This window comes from Python bivittatus, unplaced genomic scaffold (genome assembly GCF_059951505.1).
Source record: "Python bivittatus isolate LINGU-HERP-01145 unplaced genomic scaffold, Pbiv_v1 ctg000850_np1212, whole genome shotgun sequence".
In the NCBI taxonomy this organism is placed as follows: domain Eukaryota; kingdom Metazoa; phylum Chordata; class Lepidosauria; order Squamata; family Pythonidae; genus Python; species Python bivittatus.
In genome coordinates, this window is record NW_028277112.1 from 19,778,528 (window position 1) to 19,800,777 (window position 22,250).

General features: G+C 38.3%; 1 protein-coding gene across 4 annotated transcripts in view; it reads left to right on the top strand.

Moving 5' to 3' along the window:
• Positions 1-22,250, top strand: part of FER (FER tyrosine kinase) — a 213,106-nt gene that overhangs the window by 13,699 nt on the left and 177,157 nt on the right. For all 4 annotated transcript variants that reach the window (XM_088129770.1, XM_088129773.1, XM_088129772.1 and 1 more), the window contains exons 3-6: positions 2,994-3,263; positions 6,282-6,455; positions 9,219-9,318; positions 18,152-18,335. In XM_088129770.1, the coding sequence (XP_087985896.1) occupies positions 3,057-3,263; positions 6,282-6,455; positions 9,219-9,318; positions 18,152-18,335 (665 nt within the window). In that variant the 5' untranslated portion in view covers positions 2,994-3,056. The remainder of the gene's footprint in view (positions 1-2,993; positions 3,264-6,281; positions 6,456-9,218; positions 9,319-18,151; positions 18,336-22,250) is intronic.

Here is a 22,250-nt window from a genome sequence, read left to right on the forward strand (position 1 = left end):
ACATTCAAAATTATTATTGATGGTCTTACATCATTAATGACATTTAAGAAAATTGCAGCTTTCACAGTAATGCCTATCTTAGGCCTATTAAATAACTAAAAGTTTCTCATCAGAATAATGATTGGAGCAAATAATCTTTCTCTAACTTCTTTTTAATCATCGTAATGCAATATAATTTTCATGGATTCAGTGCCAAGTTATTTGGGGCTGATGTGATACCGTTAGAATGGCCATCCAGCACCATGGAAAACATGGCTTAAATGTTTCCAGTAAAAAAGTACTTGTATACAGTATTTGGCACTGTCCAAAACTCAGATAAGTCCTGTTTCAGAATTTTGAAAAAGTCTGAGAAGCAGCAGGATTGGAAAGATCAACTTTACAAAAAACTGCCTTGTCTGTATCCTGAGAATTTTGACCAAAGATCTTGCAGAGTCAGTTCCAAATTCTAGTAAACATGTAGGGGGAAAAGCCCCCAAAATGAATTTTATAGATAAGCACAATAAATGAACTGTAGTTTTGTGTGCAAATAAGTTGCAAGCTTTTGTTTGCATGTAATTTGGGCTATATGGCTTCAAATCAGTTTCATAAGCTTTTTTAATTTTAATTCTGACTTCGACTTTTATCTTGGTTTTGACTACATTATATGAATTTTGTCATATTATGTATGTTTAATTCACTTTACAGGTAGTCCTTGTTAACAACCACAATTGGGACTGGAATCTCGATCGTTGAGCAATGTGGTTGATAGGCGAGATGCCCATGTGACTGCTTCGCTCAACGACCACAATCAGGCACTCCTGGTTGCGGTCGTTAAGTGATCTCCTGGGTGATTAAGTGGACGGAGAGAAAGAGCTGCCTGCTAAAGGATTTCAGCTCTATGTGGAGCTGAAATCTTCCCAGCAGGCAGCCCTTTCACTCTCAAATGTTCCTGCAGCCCACCAAAGGTTTCCCCTCCCCTCCGTGCATGGAGGGGAAATCCTTCATGGAGCTAGAGAAACAGAGCTCAGATCTTCAGGATTTGAGCTCTGTTCCTCCAAACCACCCTGGGGGTTCCCCTTACCTCCATGCATGGAGGATTTGAGCTCTGTTCTTGCAGACCACAGAAGGATTTCAGTTCCCCCTTTTCCCCTCCATTGCAATCTTCCCTGCCAGCTTCCGCACTGACTTTCTGGGGAAGCTGGCAGAGAAGATTGCATGGCGATCACGTGATCGTGCGGGTTTTTTGCTCTATGGTTTTTCTAACTTCGCTAATAAAACTAAATTTATTGAAGAGCTGTGTCCTTGTGGAGGACAAATGTCAGTTGTAACCTTCAAGCCATATAAAATATTCCCAACTTAAGACCTTTGCTTCTTTTTCTGATCTGCAAGTCCTAGTTGGTTGGCAACAGGTCACTTCTGTAGGTGTGGGGCAGTTGCAATCTGTGCATTGTTACTGTAACACATGTCTGGCCTAGGCTCTTTGCATCTGATTTTGGGTCTTCTAGCCCTTGGTATGTATGTATATTTCTCCCTGTGTGTATGAATGTATTTGTGTTGTGCATATGTATTTCTGGCTGGAAGAGCAACTACTTAGATAAATCCTGCAAAATCCGTTGTCACATTCTTTAAATGTAAATGCGAGCCAATTGGCTAGTGCCCGAAATGCGGCCATGTGACTGTGGAGGGGGGGGCAGTGTGATGTTTTACGACAGCCGGAAGGGCTTTATGGGCCGTAAAGCACCCTTTCCGAGGCTGTTATAACTTCGAACCATTGTTAAACAAATGGTTGTTAAGCAAGGACTCCCTGTACTGATTGTGAGGTATTCAGTATTATAAATTGTTGTGAACTGGCTCTGCAGGGAGACAAATCAGATTCTAAGCTGAGCATTTCTCCCACCGCACATTTAGGAGAACCATAACACCACACAAAAAGCTTCCTTTTAGCTACTCAAAAGAGAAATCAGAATCAGAGATTTACACTGGGATTCCATTGAAGAGATGGGGAACTAGTTTTGTCTTGTATCAAGATGGAGAAATGTTTTAGAACAATGCTCTTCTTTTTTTAACCTTTCCCTTGAACTATTCGTTTTATAGATCTATAAAGAAATCCAAACAATTACTGTAAAGGAAGAAACTTTTTTTTAAAAAGGAAGTATCTCGTATAGTTAACTTCATTGTATTTTTGAGAAAAATTATATTGGAAAAGCCTTTAGGCAATTAAAAACATCTTTTATTTGTCTAAGATTGGTTGCTTTGTGGAGCACTTCCTCATGCCACCTTATAACAGTGGTTGGTTTAATATATCTCACTAAATCAGGTTTGTTTTAACCATAGTTCATTAAGCAACAGTTGTTTGGCTATCATTCACATACCATTTTGGCTTGGTTTGCACAGTTGCTAAGTAAACTATGTTGTGTGTTAAAGCAGTTTGTAAACCAAACACTGGGAGGGTCCAGAGCCCCTACAACAGAAAGACTCTCCACTATAAAGCCCCTCCAATAAGACCTGGCAACTCTATGAATGAAAAACGGAATTGCTTCTCCCTTTTCCATAATTTTCCTTACCTCTTCTTTGGGAATGCTTATGTCTGTATATGCAGTAACATTTACAACCAGTTTGGTGTAGTGGTTAAGGTGCTGGCCTAGAAACCAGGGGACTGTGAGTTCTAGGCCTCCCTTAGGCAGGAAAGCCAGCTGGGTGACTTTGGGTCAGTCACTCTCTCAGCCCAACCCACTTCACAGGGTTATTGTGGGGAAAATAGGAGACACGAGTAGGTATGTTCGCCTCAGATAGATAGATAGATAGATAGATAGATAGATAGATAGATAGATAGATAGATAGATAGATAGATACATACATACATACATACATACATACATACATACATACATACATAGACAGACAGACAGACAGACAGACAGACAGACAGACAGACAGGATGGTGATGGTGATGGTGATGGTGATGGTGATAACAACAATAACAACCCCTTGTCATTATTTTGTTATGTTTACAGATGTGCTGGCAAAAATAATTTTCACTAGTGGCCCTTGATAAATCTAGTGCCTTAAGAAAAAAGATGGGGTTTGGAAGTGATCTGAAGTATTCTCATGAAGCTTTGCTAAAACTGCAAGATTGGGAGTTACGGCTATTGGAAACAGTGAAGAAATTTATGGCCATGAGAATAAAAAGTGACAAAGAATATGCATCCACTTTACAGAACCTTTGCAATCAGGTTGATAAAGAGAGTACCTCACAATTGGATTATGTTAGTAATGTATCAAAGGTAAGAAAATTGTTTGTAAATTTAAAGTGAGTAAACTTTTTAAATCTGATAATGATCTACAAATATATGAACGTTATGGTTAACACATAGAGTAAATTTAAGATTACAGTTGTAAGCATACAACTTATTGGTCTCTGTTGAATTCTGTAGACCTGAATAAACATAATTTGACTGTTTATCTTGATGTTAAACTGCTTAATGGTTTGGCATGTTTTCTGTATGGGGACTTGACTTGTTTTTTGTTTGAGAACTTCTTTGTGGATTTTTGAGATAAATCATTTTGCATATACTTCCCTTCTAATTTTTGGCCCAGTAATTTATGTTCCTATTCTATTGAATTAATTACAGATACTCCTTGGTTAACAACAACAATTGGGACTGGAATTTCCATTACTAAGTAATGCAGTCATAAAGTGCGATATCATGTGACTGTGCCACTTACCAACAGCAATTCCAGCACTCCTGGTTGCTGTTGTTAAGCAAATCACTGCAGGTTGTTAAGCGAGGATGTCACATGTTCACCATCTGTGACCTCCTGCTGGGTTCTCCATTGACTTTGCTTGTCAGAAGCCAGCAAAGAAAGTTGCAAATATTGACCATGGGATGTTGCGATGTCATAATTGTGAGCTGGGTGCCAAGCACCCGGATTGCAATCACGTGGCGGTGGGGATGCTGAGAAAGCTGGAACTCTGAGGACTGGTCATAAGTACCATTCATTCAGTGCCATTGCAAGTTTGAATGGTTAATGAATGAGTGGTCGTTAACTGAGGACCACCTATATAGCTTATACAGGTGGGCCTAATTGTAATGGCATGAGCGGGGGAGGATTCTGGAATGGAAGTTCAAGGTTGTCAGGAGGGGGGAGAGACATTCCAGAGCAAGCACCTCCTCAGCCCGCAACAAGAGTGTGGGAAGACGAAGAAGATGAGGCTGGTCCCTCCCTAGAGTCTCACAGGGTTTATCCACTAGTTGCTTTGGCATAGGTTTAGTCTGGCAAGATTCTGTCTATTAGGTGCAAGCTAATAAAGGAACTGAACTGTATTGGATTGCCTAGTTGTTGTTCTTGGGCTGAACCTGACACTAATTTAGTACAACTTAAATGTTAGCCTCATAAAGAACTTAAGGACACTTGGCAATTTTACTTAACACTATAAGTAAAGTGTTAATTTGCTACAGTGTTTTACTTTAAGCCGTGATATCAATATCTTTTGACATAGTGAAGTTTACGTATTTTTGTATTCATAGTTACAGTAATATGTAACTATTAAATAATATTAAAATATTATATAAAATATTTAATATATAAAATTATATATTTATATAATAAGTTTATAATATATTAAATTAATATATAAAATATTTATATAAAATAAAATGATATTAAATTAATATTAATTTAAATTATTTCCTATGTAAAATTATTTAAATTAATATCTAGACTCTCATCTTCATATTTGTTAGATATAGAAACTCTTAAGAAGTTAACATATATGAATGGGAAGGACATGGATGATTGGAAGTTTCATTTCTACTTTTTTCATGCCAGAATGTATGCTGCAACTGTGATTTTTACAGTCTTGACATTTAGAAGTAAACCTTTTGGTTTGGTCTTAATGTACATTTTTAAGGTATTTGAAATGCAGCTAACAAGATTATACAGGTAGTCTTCGCTTAACAATGGTAATTGGAACCTGAATTTCTGTCGCTAAGCGGTGCACTTATAAAGCATGATATCATGTGAGTGCATCACTTAGCAATGGCAGTCCTAGCACTCCCTGTTGTCATTGTTAGTTGAGGATCATGGATCATTAAGCGAGTCCCAGGTGACTTGCAAGCAGGCTGGCAGGAGGTAAGTGGCTGCTGCCTGGCGGGGGGTGGTGTGCAGGTGGCGAGTGAGGCAAAGACGTCCAGACTAGGGGTGGCTGCTGCTGGGTGGGGAGGATGCACGGGTGAGCGGCATGAGCGTGGTGGGGCAAGGGGTGGCTGCTGCCAGGTGGGGGAGAGCATGAGCAACTTACCAGAGTGACTTGCGCACCAATATTATATAACATGTCTTTTCAAAATCTGAATTAATAGTTTCTTCTCAGATATATTTGCTATGTAAGTATAAATGCAGAGTGACTTCCCTGCCAGTTTCCCCATTTGCTTGTGGAAAGCTGGCAGGGAAGGTTGCAAATGGCAATCACATGATCGTAGGATGCTGCAACCGTTGTAAGTGTGAGCTGGTGGCCAAGCGCCCAAGTTGCAATCATGTGACTGTTGGGGTGCTGGGATGGTTGGAGTTTCAAGGACCAGCCATAAGTACCACTCATTCAGCGCCATCGTAACTTTGAACGGTTGCTGAATGAGTGATCATCAAAGAAAAACTACCTGTATGTTGATAATGTGCATTGAAATAGATAGAATAAACCATTTTAGCTGGGCTTATTTCAATTTGTGGCCAATAAAGTAAACTTTAGTGGTAATTTTCAGAGTTAAGAATAACAGTTTATTTAAAACATCTTTGCCTTTTCTCTTTAGTTATATTGGGGAGCCTATTTTGAAAATTAATTGCATTCTTCAAATTTTACTTATTCTGATCTCTGCTTTTCATATGTGGTTTATTTTATGAACCAAGATTACTTTAAGAGAATGAAACTTAGAGAATTTTGTTCTAAATATATTGTGCACCAATATTATGTAACATGTCTTTTCAAAATCTGAATTAATAGTTGCTTCTCAGATATATTTGCTATGTAAGCGTAATCTGCAGTGGCTTTGAGAACTGGTCTCAGTTTTTATTCCATGTTTATATAGAATAGTGTGCTTGTTTATGTACATTAAAATAGGTTGTATTTAAGTCCCTATATTTGAATTGCTATTTGTACTTGAGTCCATAAGTGCAGTCAGGTATGTTAGTAATCCTACTGTACAGTGATTTCTGCCAATAAATACTAAAATATCTCTTATCTTTAGAAAGTTTATACTCGGTCTTTGGTTTCTAAGCCAATAATAAATCAGTTCTCATCTCTTTTTAAGTCATGGTTGCTTATTGTGCAACAAACGGAGCAGCTTAGCAAGATCATGAAGACACATGCAGAAGACTTGAATGCTGGGCCATTACATAGACTTACTGTGATGATCAAAGACAAACAGCAGATAAAGAAGAGTTATGTAGGTGTTCACCAGCAAATTGAGGCAGAGATGTTCAAGGTATATTTTAAAATTACATTTTAAATGATTATACATATTTCATTCACTGAAAGTATGTTCTTACTTTATCTTTGACTGCCAGTTCTTCTTGTTACCTTCTAAATTTTACTTATAAACAAATGCATAAACCTTTTGTGGAAATTCTGTACAGAAATAACAATTCCTTTGGTAAATTAAAAATGGAAATGGAGTATTATTTCCAAGTAATTCTAATGTTATTATTTATAGCAAGTTGTCATGGGCAAATTGCAGCATTTTTAGGCTATATAGCAAGAAAAAAAATCAAATTATGTTTTCCTAACTTATGGCTGGTGTGGGTCTTCCGGGCTGTGTGGCCGTGTTCTTGAAGTTTTGTTTCCTAACGTTTCGCCAGCACCTGTGACCGGCATCTTCAGAGTGCAGGAGCACAGACAGGAGCAGTTCTCTCTGTGCCCAGAGTGATGTGACCCTTTTTGTGGGTATTTATAGAGATCTGGGGGGGGAAGGGGCTATGGGGTGTGTGTGGGGGGTTGAGTTACTGAGTGGCTGCTTGTTTTGGTGTCAGCATCTGTGTGTATCTTCCTGGGGATTAGGCAGGGTTTTTTCTTCTATTGAATTGTTAACGAGGGGCTGCTGGGGGTGATTAGGAAGTTCATTGTGTGAACTGTTCACATGTCCTGGTGGTTGAGCTGAGTTTGTTGACCTTTTGCAGGCTGTATTTTTCAGGATTGGTAGCCAGGTTTTGTTGATTTTTAGACTCTCCTCTTTTATATTGAAACTGTGCTGGTGTTTGTGAATCTCAATGGCTTCCCGGTATAGCCAGGTATAGTGGCTGTTGGTGTTGTCCAGTATCTCTGTGTTTTCAAATAGGATTTTGTGTCCAGTGTGCTTGAGAGCATGTTCAGCTACTGCAGATTTTTCTGGTTGCTGTAGTCTGCAGTGCCTTTCGTGTTCTTTTATCCTGGTATGGATGCTGCGTTTTGTGGTCCCGATGTATACTTGCCCGCAACTGCATGGTATGCGGTATACTCCTGTGGCGGTGAGGGGATCCCTTTTGTCTTTTGCTGATTTTAGCACTTCTTGTACTTTTCTGGTGGGTCTGAAGATTGTTTGGAAATTGTGTTTTTCCATCAGTTTTCCCATGCGGTCTGTGACCCCTTTGATATAGGGCAGAAATACTTTGTTGGTGGGTGGCTGTTTTTCTTCTTCAGTCGCATGTTGCTTTCTTGGTTTGATGGCTCTTTTTATTTCATTTTTGGAGTAGCCATTCGCTTGTAGGACCCAGTTAAGGTGGTTAAGTTCAGAGTTTAGGAATTGGGTTTCGCAGATCCAATTGGCACGATCCATGAGGGTTTTGATAATGCCTCTTTTCTGACGTGGGTGGTGGTTGGAGTTTTTGTGTAGGTACCAGTCTGTGTGGGTGGGTTTTCTGTAGACTTTGTGTCCTAATTTGAGGTCTGGTTTGCGTATGACCAAGGTGTCTAGAAATGGAAGTTGGCTGTCCACTTCTTTTTCCATGGTGAATTGTATATTGGGGTGGACGCTGTTTAGGTGGTTCAGGAACTTCTCTAGGTCTTCTTCATCCTGACTCCAAATTGCAAAGGTGTCATCCACAAATCGGAACCAGACTGTTGGGGTAACGGGTGCGGTTTCTAAAGCCCGTTTTTCAAAATGTTCCATGTAGAAATTTGCTACGACTGGGCTCAGGGGGCTTCCCATGGTGACACCGTCCATCTGTTTGTAGTACTCATTATCCCATAGGAAGTAACACGAACACGAAAGGCACTGCAGACTACAGCAACCAGAAAAATCTGCAGTAGCTGAACATGCTCTCAAGCACACTGGACACAAAATCCTATTTGAAAACACAGAGATACTGGACAACACCAGTAGCCACTATACCTGGCTATACCGGGAAGCCATTGAGATTCACAAACACCAGCACAGTTTCAATAAAAAAGAGGAGAGTCTAAAAATCAACAAAACCTGGCTACCAATCCTGAAAAATACAGCCTGCAAAAGGTCAACGAACTCAGCTCAACCACCAGGACATGTGAACAGTTCACACAATGAACTTCCTAATCACCCCCAGCAGCCCCTCGTTAACAATTCAATAGAAGAAAAAACCCTGCCTAATCCCCAGGAAGATACACACAGTTGCTGACACCAAAACAAGCAGCCACTCAGTAACTTAACCCCCCCACACACACCCAATCCCCCCCTTCCCCCCCCCAGATCTCTATAAATACCCACAAAAAGAGTCACATCACTCTGGGCACAGAGAGAACTGCTCCTGTCTGTGCTCCTGCACTCTGAAGATGCCGGTCACAGGTGCTGGCGAAACGTTAGGAAACAAAACTTCAAGAACACGGCCACACAGCCCGGAAGACCCACACCAGCCATCGTATGCCGGCCATGAAAGCCTTCGACAATACATTTTCCTAACTTATGTTTTTCAAAATGAGGGAATTCATTTTTTTCTGAAAAGAGAACTTTACCCCTAACCTAGCTTCTTTTACTGTTAGAACATACAGATGGGCCCCTGTTGAAGAGCATTATTTCCTAACCAAATCATTCTTGTGGTCTTTTGTCTCAAAAATGTGATCCATGGAATTACTCAAATGTTGCATTCAGAATGATTCTTCTTAATAGTGCTCTACATAAGGAAATTCAATGCTTTCTTGCTGATTGTACTATGCTTCAGCCTGGTTCTGTGGGTAATGTTTAAATCTTCATAGCATGTACTGATATGCCAATTTCTTTTCTATATATGTTTTTTGATAGGTTACAAAAACTGAATTGGAAAAATTAAAATCTAGTTATAGACAATTAATTAAGGAAGTAAACTCTGCCAAAGAAAAATACAAGGAAGCATTATCTAAAGGTAAGTTTATAATGACTACAGAAGAATTATTTAGATTTGGTTTAAGCTTTTTATGTTATATGCAGACCTTTAAATGTGATAAACTCTATGGAAGCAGGAAAATTGGTGGCCACAGTACTGGTTAGTTAGGTGAAACTGAATAGGAAGAAGAAGGGCTATGTATGCCACCTTGAGTTCCTTTGCAAAAGGCTGAGTATATATCCTGTCAAACCTGTACAACACAAAAAGCCACTAGGTGTTATAACCATTGTTTGTTGCACAGGTCAGTAACTGGATAGACACATAATGCTGAATGATAAACTATGTTTTATAAATGACATAGTTTCACACATTATAGTTTAATGTTACATGTCCCAAAGTCATATACTTTAAAATCTTGTTTCCACTACATCTAAATAATAAACTTAAGAGTTCTTAAATCGTTCCCTTATTGATTCTTTTCCTGGTAACATAGTATATCAACAGGTTTTACATTCTGTCTCTCGTTTACTCAGAGGACCTTTTTATTATGAACACTTAAATTTTTTGCAATAATACTGTATGAATAATAGCATACAACAGAAATTTCTTTTTAAAGAGTTAACATAACAAAACTGTGTGCCTTTTTATAGAATTATAGTTTACTTTCTCACAAGGGTTGGCATTCTCTGTTTTCTTTTATTTCAAAAGCACTACTTATGTTCTTTTCCTTTCCTTTTTTTTCTCCTCAGCCCACTTATCAACTGCCTCTTCTCTTTTATTCCTTCTCTATAAGTTCTCCTAGCTTTCTAGTTGCTTTCCTTGTAAGAAATTGGCTAGTTAACCTTTGATTTTCTTTAGTAGAATGTAAATCTTCTGATTCATCATATAGGTCTCTATAGGATGCTGTCATCAGTCTGTGAGGCAGTACTAATAACTTATGTTAACCAAAGTTTGTACAACTGCTTGCACAAGTACTCCTTATGGTGTTGCAATAGGTTGTACAAGTGCAAAGTTTGTACATGCTTGCACAAGTACTCATTATGTGGTGTTGCAATAGGTTGCAATGCTTTCGAGAACTGCAGCATTTTGTAAGAGGTTGTGCAAGTAGGAGGACTTGATTTAGTTATAAAGGTAGCCCTCACTTACCAATGTCGCTAAGTGATGCAGTCATAAAGTGTAACATTATGTGACTCTGCCAACTTATGACGGCAATTCTGGCAGTCCCAGTTGCTGTCATTAGGCAAATCCCACGTGGCCGCAGTGTCCCATGGACATATGATTGCCATTTGTAATACTCCTGGCTTTCTCAGTGACTTTGCTTACGACCTTTACTGCTGGCTTCCAGTAAACAATCACATGACCGCGGGATGCTGCAACATAATTGCGAGCTGGTTGCCAAACGCCTAAATCACAATCACCTGGCCATTGGGATGCTGTGATGGCCACAACTATGAGGACCTGTCATAAGTCTCCCTCATTCAATACCATCGTAAGTTTGAATGGTCACTGAACAAGTGGTTGTTAATCAAGGAGCATCTGTATTACACTTTGCATATGAGTATTTCCTCATCTTTGCGTATCTTTATCGCAACTAATTATATTCTGTTTCCTACCTTTGTCCTTACCTTAACATCTGGGATCACTTCCCATTTTATTTTTCATGTCTTAAAGTGTGATGGAATGGACTTATGAAGGCCAGGCTCAGGGAGATAAGTGTGTTCTTAGCCCCCAGCAGGAGCGTGGGAAGTTCAAGAAGATGAGGCTGGCACCTCCCTAAGGAATTCACGGTGTTGTGGCTGGCTGGCTTGGGAACTAGGGTTCAGTCTGGGGAGATTTTCCGTCTGGAGGTTGTAGCTAATAAACGCAACAGAACTGTATTTGCATTGTCTCTTGGAGTTCTTTGGGCTGAACCTGACATAAAGTGCTTTATACCTCTGTCTAGAGTTAGGCAGCATGTAGCCCTAGGGCCATTTGTGATCCCATATTCCTTTTTTTTTATAGCCTCCCAAGCTCAACTGAGGTCACCAGCAACTTTCAGTGGCTCAGCTGCAGAAAATCAGTGATATAGAGTCATATAATTTTAAAGAGAAAAAAATGAAATCTGTTCTACAGTGCTACAATACTTTTAGCATACTTTCAATATAGCAAAAAATCTCTACACCTACAAGAAACAGGACTAAAAAGGAATATTCTGACCTTTCCCACTTTGCAGCAATATTCTGCTTGCTGTAGCGCTCAGTTCCTTAAAGTTAGTACTCTGTTACTAAAAGGTTATCTATCCCTGCTCTGGGCAGTATATAATATTTCTGTTTCAGCCAGACTGACTTTCACTGGGGTGTATTCTTTCAACAATTAGAAGAAAATAGACAATTCCTAGACATAATACTATCATTGTAGTAGTAGAGCACTGCTTCTGAATTACTGCTACAGAAGTGAAATACGTTTTAAAAAGATATGATTTAAAATGTTGGAGGAAAATGATGAAATGTTAAATTTAACTGATTCTTCTAGGTTTCCCTGCTTAATTATATTATATATTCTAGTTCAGGAACATTGACTATTAATCAAAATAAGTAAAAATGAATTTGTTTAATAATTGACATTACAAGAGTTTTGTACAGAATCAAAGTAGTGGATGTGAAATAGATTTACAACAGTGGGTAAAATCAGAGTCCCTGAGAGTATATGTGTTTGTAATATTGGGAACAGTAGAATTAGAATTTCCCTAAAAGAATTGCTTGTGTTTCCTTGTCCTGATTTTTTTACTGTGTCTGCATTTGCAAACTTTGGAGCTTTTTATACATTACAGTAATTGTTGCACTGTGAGGTTATACATAATGATTCAACTGTATCTCTGTTATTGGAATACAGGGAAGGAAAGAAGATATAATTATATACTCATATCTCTTTTTGAAAATAGGCTTAAAACTCTTTTAAAAATGGCATATGGCCTGCAAAATAGCTTGATTACTGGGGGCTTCTTTAGTCTGGAGTCTGGTTAGATTCAGTCACTGCACAAGTAAGAGTGTTGTTTATGTGTTTACAATAATTATATTACACCTGTATGTGCATTTGAGAAGGTTTACAATACAACTCAAAATCACTTTGGTTTCTCTCTCTCTCTCTCTTTTTTTTTTTTTGGTCTACTTCATATCCTAATGTGATCATAATGGCAACATTTAGGCATGCTTCAGTACAGAGTGCAGATGATTTGAGAAAGAAGAAAATAATGGAGGCACTGCATTTTACTTTTTTTTAAAGTAAACGAGCTTTTTCAATATTAGGGAAGGAAAAGGGCTATTATTGGTAAGGCATTAAAATTCAAATTTCCTGTAAAATAAAGTTTTCAGAGGTAATTATGCTTATATGCTTTATTGAAAATGAAAAATACTGCTGATTCCTAATCCTGTTACCACCATTTAAAATTGTCTATCTCTTGCTTGGCCTATTGTGTTGCCAACATTTGATCCTAACCAGGTATAACTTGAACACATAATTTGTAGGCCTGCTTTGGTTTATGAAGTGTAACTAAGAATATTTCTTTGCTTATTACAAATATTTCTATGTCTCTGTAATCATAATGAGACTATAAATTTGGGTTGGAACAATAACGTTTCTTCCCTGTAGCAATTCTGATTTTAATTCAGTGCTATTTGACCCTTCATGAAAAGAGCAGAGTCTGCAGATCGCTATGTTTGTATATTTTATAATAATTTTATTAAAGATCACATAATACAGATAAAACTAATACAAAATAGAAAAAATAGAAAAATAAAAATAGAAAAAATAAAAAGTGCAAAAAAGAAAGCATATTTAAACAAGAGGGAGGGAAGGAAGGAAGGCAGGCAGGAAGTTAGTTAGTTAGTTTCCCCTCTGTCCCAGCAAGTATAAACAACTTGAACAACTTATCACCATCTATCAGCCTTACCAGGTAGTCCAGACAGGAAACACGACCAGATGAGCTAATTCTACTTTATTGTAAGGCTACATTAACAGACTCTTGCAAGTCTGAAAGTACATTTCTCCCCGCTTCCTTTATACCCTGAGAAATTAGGGTCTCTTCTAAGCCTTTTGCCCTACCCACTAGTCATCTGCGAACTATGCTGTCTCTTATCTGATTGTTCCCTAGGCAGCGTCTCTGGACCCAGTCTCCCAAGGTCATTCCCAGATACCATTATACTATCCCTTAAGATACAACAAAGAATCTCTTCATCCCATATCCTACCCCATTCTCCATAAACAAATCTCCAAAACCTCATCATCCATCCTAATGAGCAAAAGTCCATTAGGGGTTACCAGAAATAACAACCTATATATTATAAAGTTAATCTAATAAACCAACTTGAATTCCTTCCTTAAATTTATATCTCATTTTCTATCATTAAACAAATCTGCCAAACCTTATCCCAATCTAACCAGTAAAATCCAATAAAATTACCAGAGATAACTATTTTAACCTTAGTCAGATAAATTTAAAATACAGCAAATGAATTCTTTCCCATATAACTCTTATCTATAAACAAAACCTTAAAACATCATTATCCAGTCCTGGTCAGAAAAAAATCCGTTAAAGACTTCCAGACATAGCATCTATTTTAACCTTGGTCGTATAAACCAACTTTATATTCTTTCCCTTTGCTAGCAACAATGTTAATCTTTAGTCCCTTCAAATAGTGTCCAGTTCACTTGGTTTCTTTCCTTTTTCGGTTTGTCTCTTCTCACAAAATCGCTGACAGCATGAACAAATACCTTTTATAAATCCAATATACAGTGGTACCTCGGGTTACGATCTTAATCCTTTCCGTGACTCTGGTTGCAACCCGATTTGGTCGCAACCCGAAGCAAATTTTCCCATAAGGTTCAATGTAATTACCGTTAATCCGTTCCGGCATCCGCGGACCACGCGGCAGGGCAGAAAAACGGCCGCGGACCACATGGAACGGGTGGAAAAATGGCCGCGGACCACGTGGCACAGGCGGAAAAATGGCCACAGACCACGTGGAACGGGCGGAAAATGGCCACTGACCACGTGTCACGGCAGAAAATGGCCGCGGATCCAGTTCGTAACCTGAGGTAAATTTTTGCAGCCAGAGCTGGTCGCAACCCAAAAAGTTCATTAGCAGAGGCGTTCGTAACCCGAGGTACCACTGTAGAAAGGTTGTCCAAGACACTCTTCTGGTTTCTCACAGAATCATCCAAAATACTCTTCTGGTCAATTATTTGCATGTCCATTTTAGTTATCAAAACATCAGCCAGTTTTGTTTGTATATTCAATATTTTATCTTTTTCCATATCCTCCTCATAGCCTGTCATTTTCAAGTCCACATCTGAATCAATTTCAGTCTTGTCCAGTAAATCTTGTTCCTCTTCTGTAGCACCATCTAATCTATCAATAATGGCAGAGATCTTTAAAACTAACTTCTGAGTCAGTTGTTCACAAATATCCATTATTAAAGGATTTATGTACAGTGGTACCTCGGGATACGAACTTAATCCGTTCCGTGACTCTGGGCGTATCCCGAGTTGGTCGTAACCCGAAGGAAATTTCCCCATAGGGTTCAATGTAAATCCGGTTAATCCGTTCCGCCCTCTGAATTTGGTCGCACCCCGAGGCAAATTTCCCCATAGGGTTCAATGTAAATCCGGTTAATCCGTTCCGCCCTCCGCCCGAATTTGGTCGCAACCCGAGGCAATTTCCCATAAGGTTCAATGTAATTACCGTTAATCCGTTCTGGCGTCCACGGACCACACGGAAAGCGGCCGGGCGCGGCGTGGTGCGGCGCAAAAATGGCCGGGTGCAGCGCGGCGCGGCGTGAAAACGGCCCGGCGCGGCGCGAAAACGGCCCGGCACGGCGCGAAAACGGCCCGGCCCGGCGCGGCACGAAAACAGCCCGGCGCAGCGCGAAAACGGCCACGGACCACGCGGCAGGGCCAGAAAAACAGCCGCGGACCACGTGGCACGGGCGGAAAAATGGCCGTGGACCACGTGGCACGGGCAGAAAATGGCCGCGGACCACGTGGCACGGGCGGAAAATGGCTTGTACCCCGAGGCGGAGTTCGCAAACTGAGGTAAAATTTTGGGGCCAGAGCTGGTCGTAACCCGAAAGATTCGCAAGCAGAGGCGTTCGTATCCCGAGGTATCACTGTATTTCCTTCTGGCGCCCTCTGGTGTCCAAACTTCAGAGTCCCATCTTATGTTTTTCTTCCAAATGCAAAAACATGGATAGTTTCCCACAGGAAGGATTCTTATATTTAATTTCAGAATGTTATTAAATCCATCTAGACTGTTAATCTGTTTATAACTTTCTAAAATCAACAATCTAATCACCCTTTTGCTGTTATTTCTGGGAAATTAAAAAAAAAATCTTTAAATTTGTATTTAAAACTTTTTTCATAAAGAATTGAAGGAAATTCACCCAGGGAATACCATAAAACTTGCCATTTTGGAGGTTCTCAATATTTAAAAAGCAATAAAAATTAGTTCCGAAGTGATTAAGAAGTGAGAATTGGCCAAAGCTTATGACCATAAAGGCTACATTATGCCTGTGAGCTTTGATTGAATCCCCAATTCCCAGCAGCTCAACTACCAACCAGATTGTAAAAACATTGGTTCCTGCTGTCTACTCACAAGGAGCTGCTGTTTGGAGGTTGTGCAGGCAATCTCATGATCTGTCCTTTGGAGATATTTTGACAGTCCAGATCCTACATACAGCCGTCATTTTCAGCCATAATGTCATCTCTCCTTCTTCAGGGACATCTTCAATTCACCATTTTCTCACCAGAAGTCCTGATTGCTATGTCTGGACAGTGGCTCCAGATGTGGAATCAGCTTTGAGTGACTGATAAACCAGGAGACCTCAGCAATTTTTTTCCAACATTTTCTGTGATCTTTGAAGCAAGTAAGACCTTTGCAAACTATTCCAAAATGGTGCCTGGGAATCTATATCAGATAATGTCCCAGAAGGATACCATAGGAATGTCTCAGATGTTCAGCACAACCAGCAAGAAAGTCTGTTCTTTGGAGTTGGTCATTCATCAGTGGGACTACATCTCCTTTTGCCCCAGATCCAGACTTGAACATTTGATAATATTTTTTTCTTACTATTTGCTTATGAATGTACAGTACAACATTTACATTTTACAAAATGAAAAATAAAATTTGTTTAGTTTCTTCAATCCTTCATAATCCAGTCCCAAATATTCTTTTTTCTTCTTCTGGGTGTAGTCTCTTGGAGAACCAGTTTGGTGTAGTGCTTAAGGCACCAGACTCGAAACTAGAAGACCATGAGTTCTAGTCCCACCTTAGGCACAAAGCCAGCTGGGTGACCTTGGGTTAATTACTCTCAGCTCTAGAAAGGAGGCAATGGCAACAATTTCTGAAACCTTGCCAAGAGAACTGCAGGTAGTTGTCCAGGCTGTCACCAGGAGTTAACACTAGCTCAAAGGCACCACTGAAAAAAAAGAAAAAGTCTCTTAAAACTCAGTTTTCCGTATAGGTACTTTACAGTCTTCTCATATTTTATATTGCTTTGAGGTAGAATGGTATCTCCTTTATAAGTGCACGCAAAACCTAATCCATTTTACATTATTTTAGATAATGACTTGGAACTCAGGGATTTAAAGAATTATAGCTCTTTGCAGTAGATAGTGTTCTCTGACCCATATGGTCTCATATAACCAGACTACATTTGTATTCAATTTTAAATTTATAGTGTACTCAGTTATATGTTTAACAGAGAATAAAATTGGTGTCCAGATTCTGTATTCATGGGGTTTTTAAAATATAATTCACAACATAAGCAAGTTATTTCCTAAATCAATTTAGAAATGTTAGTTTAGGCTGGAAATGGTCTATTCATATTCAGTTTTGAATATAAATGTTGAAACATACTATCCTTAATATATCAGTACTGTAACAGGATTTCAAACTAACTTTAAGAATATGTATTTCTACAGTGTCTTTATTGAGAAAATACAAACAGCGGCGCAAACCTTTCTTTAAAGAAAAGGATTATTATTAGTACTATCTCCTAATCCTTTTTTATTAAAAAAAAAATAGAGGTTTGTAGATGAGGATATACATGTCTATGAAAGGTTAATAGCAATTGCATAAAACTACTGTTATGTTTGGCTTTGTTAGAATGCATGGTCAGCCACTATGATAAATATATCTTATTTTTACTTTATTTCTCACATTATGTGGTAATAATACTGAGATGGGAAGAAGAGAATAGAGTTTCAAATATTTAAGAAATGTTACTGTTTCAATAGAAGATAATATAGGTAGTTCATGGTTGAACTGTGGAGTTCTTGGTGCTCTTTGAGTTTGGTTGTTTGCTTGCAAATGTTTCATTACCCAACTAGGTAACATAATCAGTGCAAGTGAGTGTGGATTTGCTCCCTGTTTGTGTACAATAGCTTGCCCTGCCAGTGCTGGTTGGGATATGGTTTTCTTCTTGGTAGCTCCTGATTAGGGTACTGATTAGGGTATTGTTTTCTGCTTGATTATTTGTCTGGTGTTAATCCCTGCTTATATGGGTGTTGGTTGCTGAAGGGGATGTGTTCTGGTCTTTTTTGTTTCCTTAGCTTTTTATGGTCTATTTTGAATGGTATATAAATATGGTTTATTTCTATGTGTTTATTGATGGCTGTTGTCTAAATGCCCAGGAACTCCCTAGCGTTTTTGGATTTGGCTTGGTCTAGGATGCTCAGAGTTTCCCAGTTGAAGCTGTGGTTGAATCTGTTCATTAAGATGATTAAGAATTAAGATGATTAAGATTTATTTCTCCCCACTTTTTTTTTTTTTTGGCATTCATTCTGGAAAATTATGCATTTTCTTCCTTTGTCCCCCTCTCCCCCCCTTTTCTTTCAGGAAAGGAAACTGAAAAAGCCAAAGATCGTTATGATAAAGCCACAATGAAACTCCACATGTTGCACAATCAATACGTGTTGGCACTGAAAGGAGCACAGTTACATCAGCACCAGTATTATGATGCTACACTGCCTTTGTTCCTTGACTCTTTACAGAAGATGCAAGAAGAAATGATTAAAGGACTGTAAGATGTAGTGTTTTGCTTCATAAAAACATATGTAGTCTGCCTATTTTATCATTTTACATTTTTAGAAACGAATAGCAGTGTCTAAGCTTATATATGTATTTCTAACTAGTACAAAAAATTTACAGGAATCCAAGTCAGGAGCAGTTTTCTGTAGTGTTTGAAACTTGGTATGTCAAGTACAAACCTCACTTATGAATCAACATCAGAGGATATTGATATTTCATCTTCTACAGAAAAATGGTGAATTACAACTAGAATTAGAATCTTTTCCAATACTGACCAAAGCCCTCATATGGGTACACCATTGTAGAAGGAATGCTTTTCATAGCTGGGACTTTCTGTTTTTCTTATACCAGTGAGAATAATTTAATTCTTCTCAGCTTCTAATTTATAATTTTAGTTTTGCTTTTTCTGTTGCCCTAGCTGCTATTTATTTTTGGTGGCAATTTTTGTCTGTCTATTTATCTATCTTAACTATTTAATTTTTCTGTTAAAGTACTTTTGGGTACATCATCTATGGGTCTTGGGGCAGCAATCATAAATGGGGTGAGGAATAAAAGGTTGAATGTCCTCAGGCTGGCAGTCTGTTACAGGGGAAGAGAGAATAGAAGTATATGGGTGGTTCTCTATCCTGGCAGCCTTGTGAGCTCTTAGGCCTTGGTTCCAGACCCTTAAAGAACCTGGTATTTTTTGTCTGTTGTACCAGATTGGTCCAAAATAAGACCGAGATCATCCACAATTTGATCATGGATGAGATAGCTGACTTGGCTTGTGTAACAGAGATCTGGCAGTGAGAGCCATGTGGGCCAGAACGGACCCTGCTCTTGTTGATAGTGTTGGAGGCTTCTAGCCCATTTGAAAGCTTATGCTATTGCAATATGTGTTGGAAAGAATAGTTTTTTTTTCCCTATACATATTGAATCTGCAAGTTTGCAGCCTGCTGAATTATTATGTGTGCATGATTGGGGGTGATTTCTATCCATGCCTAACATACTATTATATAATCCTCAGAGGATTGTTATAATCCTTTCAGTGAAATTTTTGTTGATAAAATCTTTCATATTCAGTTTGGAGTGGAGACCACCTTTGACATATAGTCAGCTATGGGGATGTCTAGGAACAACTTTTGTTATTTTATGACCAATTTCAGTTTCTGCCATATCTGGCATCATAGACAGGTTTTCTGAAGAGGTATGTTCTGCAATTTGTAGTCTGGATTCTTGTCTAACATGACCTGTGAGTTCTGACTGGGAGGTTATTCAGGATACCTTAGTTAATATTATGGATGCCTCCCTGTTTAAAGGTGGCAGTTATTCTTAAGAAGCTTGTTCTGAATCTGTCAGAAATTTCAGGACAATCTCTGACCTACAGTGTGTGGGAAAGGTGGCTAAGATTGATGGCTTCTCAGTGCGGATAGCCCTGAGTTGGCTGTGGGTTTGAGAATGCCTTGGTCACATGATAAAGTATCCTTGTATGGGTGTTGAGACAATATGACTATTGGTTATTCTTGAAATGGGAACTGTTATATGGAATCCTTCAGAACTCTGTTGTATCTCTAGTGTTTGTTTAATACCTACATGAAAGTACACATAGAGATCATTGGGTGCTGTCAATATGCTGATGAAACCCAGCTATGCATGCCACTCACTATCAACTGTGATTGGAGCAGCCTATAAATAAATATATTTCTCTGTGATATCTTCAGGAAATGATTCCTGAATTTCTGTCTGTAGTCAGTAGTGGGCTGGATAAGGAATGACAAACTGAAACTGATCAGACAAGATGGAGTCACTTACTGTGAAGGACCATAATTCTAGAGCAGTGGTAGAGCTGTCTGTTCTGAATGGGATTACACTTTCCCAGAAGTGGCAAGTACACAACTTGTAAGTTTTTCTAGTTTTCTAGATCCAAGATTGTCTCCAGTTATCCAGGTTGAAGAAATATCCAGAAGTGACTTTTGTCAGCTTTGGTTGATACACCAAATATGTCTGTTTCTGGAAAATAATAACCATATAACTTTGCTACACTTGCTGGTAACCTACAAGTTTGACTATAGTTATGTAGTGTACATGCAGTTGTCTTTGTGTTTTGATTGGAAACTTCAGTTTGTACAAAATGAGGTAGCTAGGTTAGACCCTGGAAGAATGTGAATAGTCCATGTTACATCTGTGATTAAAGTATGGAAGTGGCTCCCAATCCATTTCCAAGCAAAATGCAAAGGGCTGATTATTAAAGCACTTCATGGCTTAGGTCAAGGTCACTGTATTTGAAAGAATCTCTCATTCTAAATGAATGTCTACAATTACTGAGATCATCTGGGGATATTTGCCTATAGTTGCCACAAGCCCATTGAGTAGCAACTCTGAAATGAGTGTTCTCTGTTTCTGCCCCAGCTGTTTAGAGCACACTACTAGCCAAATTGAGAGGCCTGACATCTTTATTAGCTTTTTTAAAGAGCCTTAAAATACATCATATTGTACAAACTGCTGATATTAACTGTTAAATTTAATTAGTTTGTTTAACTTCTTTGTGTTAATCACAAATTTAAATGTTTTTATGTCTTCATTTTAATTTCTTTTATTGTAAACACCTGAAACACTTTGATATAATCAGCAGTATACCAAATAAATAAATAATCTAAAAACAGATTATTGGGAATCTTTTAAGTAACAAAATTACCTTCTGGACTGTTATTGGCTATTCATATTATGTGATGGACTATGGTAGTCATCCTGTCTCTCTTTTTAGTATAACTGTTTCTGTAAAAATCTGAAATCAGATTATTCCCTATTCAAGCAAAGAATAAAATGCTAATAGATATTTTGAGACCATCACAGCTGTGCTTTAAAAAAAAGTTAATTGAAACCCGTATTTGCAATTACCAAAGCAGGAGACACCTTATTTTGTGACTGAAGTTCTTTTTATTTTGAGAATAAAAAATCATAGCATCCTTGCTTAGTCTCCTTACCTGTTCAGTGCTTTGAACTGTCTAGTGATTAACTTGTAACAGCAGAAGTTATGTTTCTTTGTTTGTTGGACTTGTTTATATGAAATAAAAGGATAGTTATTCTACCCTTGCCCCATATTTTTCCATTATATATTAAGAATTTTTTAAAACATTGGGTTCTTCAGAAACCATAAAGAGATACCGCTGACATTTTTAGGGCACTGGCTATCTTTCATGTTGGTGACCATGTTTATGTCTGGATTAATATCTCTTTCAAAATGTCTTGGAAAATGTCATGTTGCATGAACATAATGATGTATGTTGAGTACAATTGTATTCTTTCTCTCACATTTTTTCCAAGTCATTGTGTTGAAACTGCAGCAAGTCTCATAATTAGGATAGATGATACTGGGTAAATTACTTGAGTTAAGGGCTTATTCATTCATCTAGTTTCCCCTTCAGTGCAACAAAAACAACAGTCAGATGAGGAAAGATAAGGCAGATACTGTAGTTTCATTCAGTTCTTCATCTGTGGTCTGAAAAACAAGAGAAGAGAAATAGAGCAGGTTTAGCTGTACACTTGAACTATTTTTTCCAGTTCAAATAGAGGAAGAGAAGCTATATTCAGCAATGTGATGAAGAACAATTAAAAATAGGTGGATTACACTAACTAAAATACTGTGAAGTAACTGTTCCCTTGCCCACGATATCTAAAAGGTTCATTAATATTTGTAACTTTGAACAAGTGGGCATGATAATTATATTTGGAAGTTTCCCTCAAAATAGGAAATGTTTTAGACACTTTTAAAAATTGTTTATGATCTTGATTAAAATTGATATATGGGAAATGAGTGAAGTTTCTAGTGCGTAGAAACATAGTCCACAGCATTGGCCTAATAGTTTGGCCAATATTTATTTACTGTACTAATATCCTTTGGTATTCCTGGATCACCACTGGGGAAACA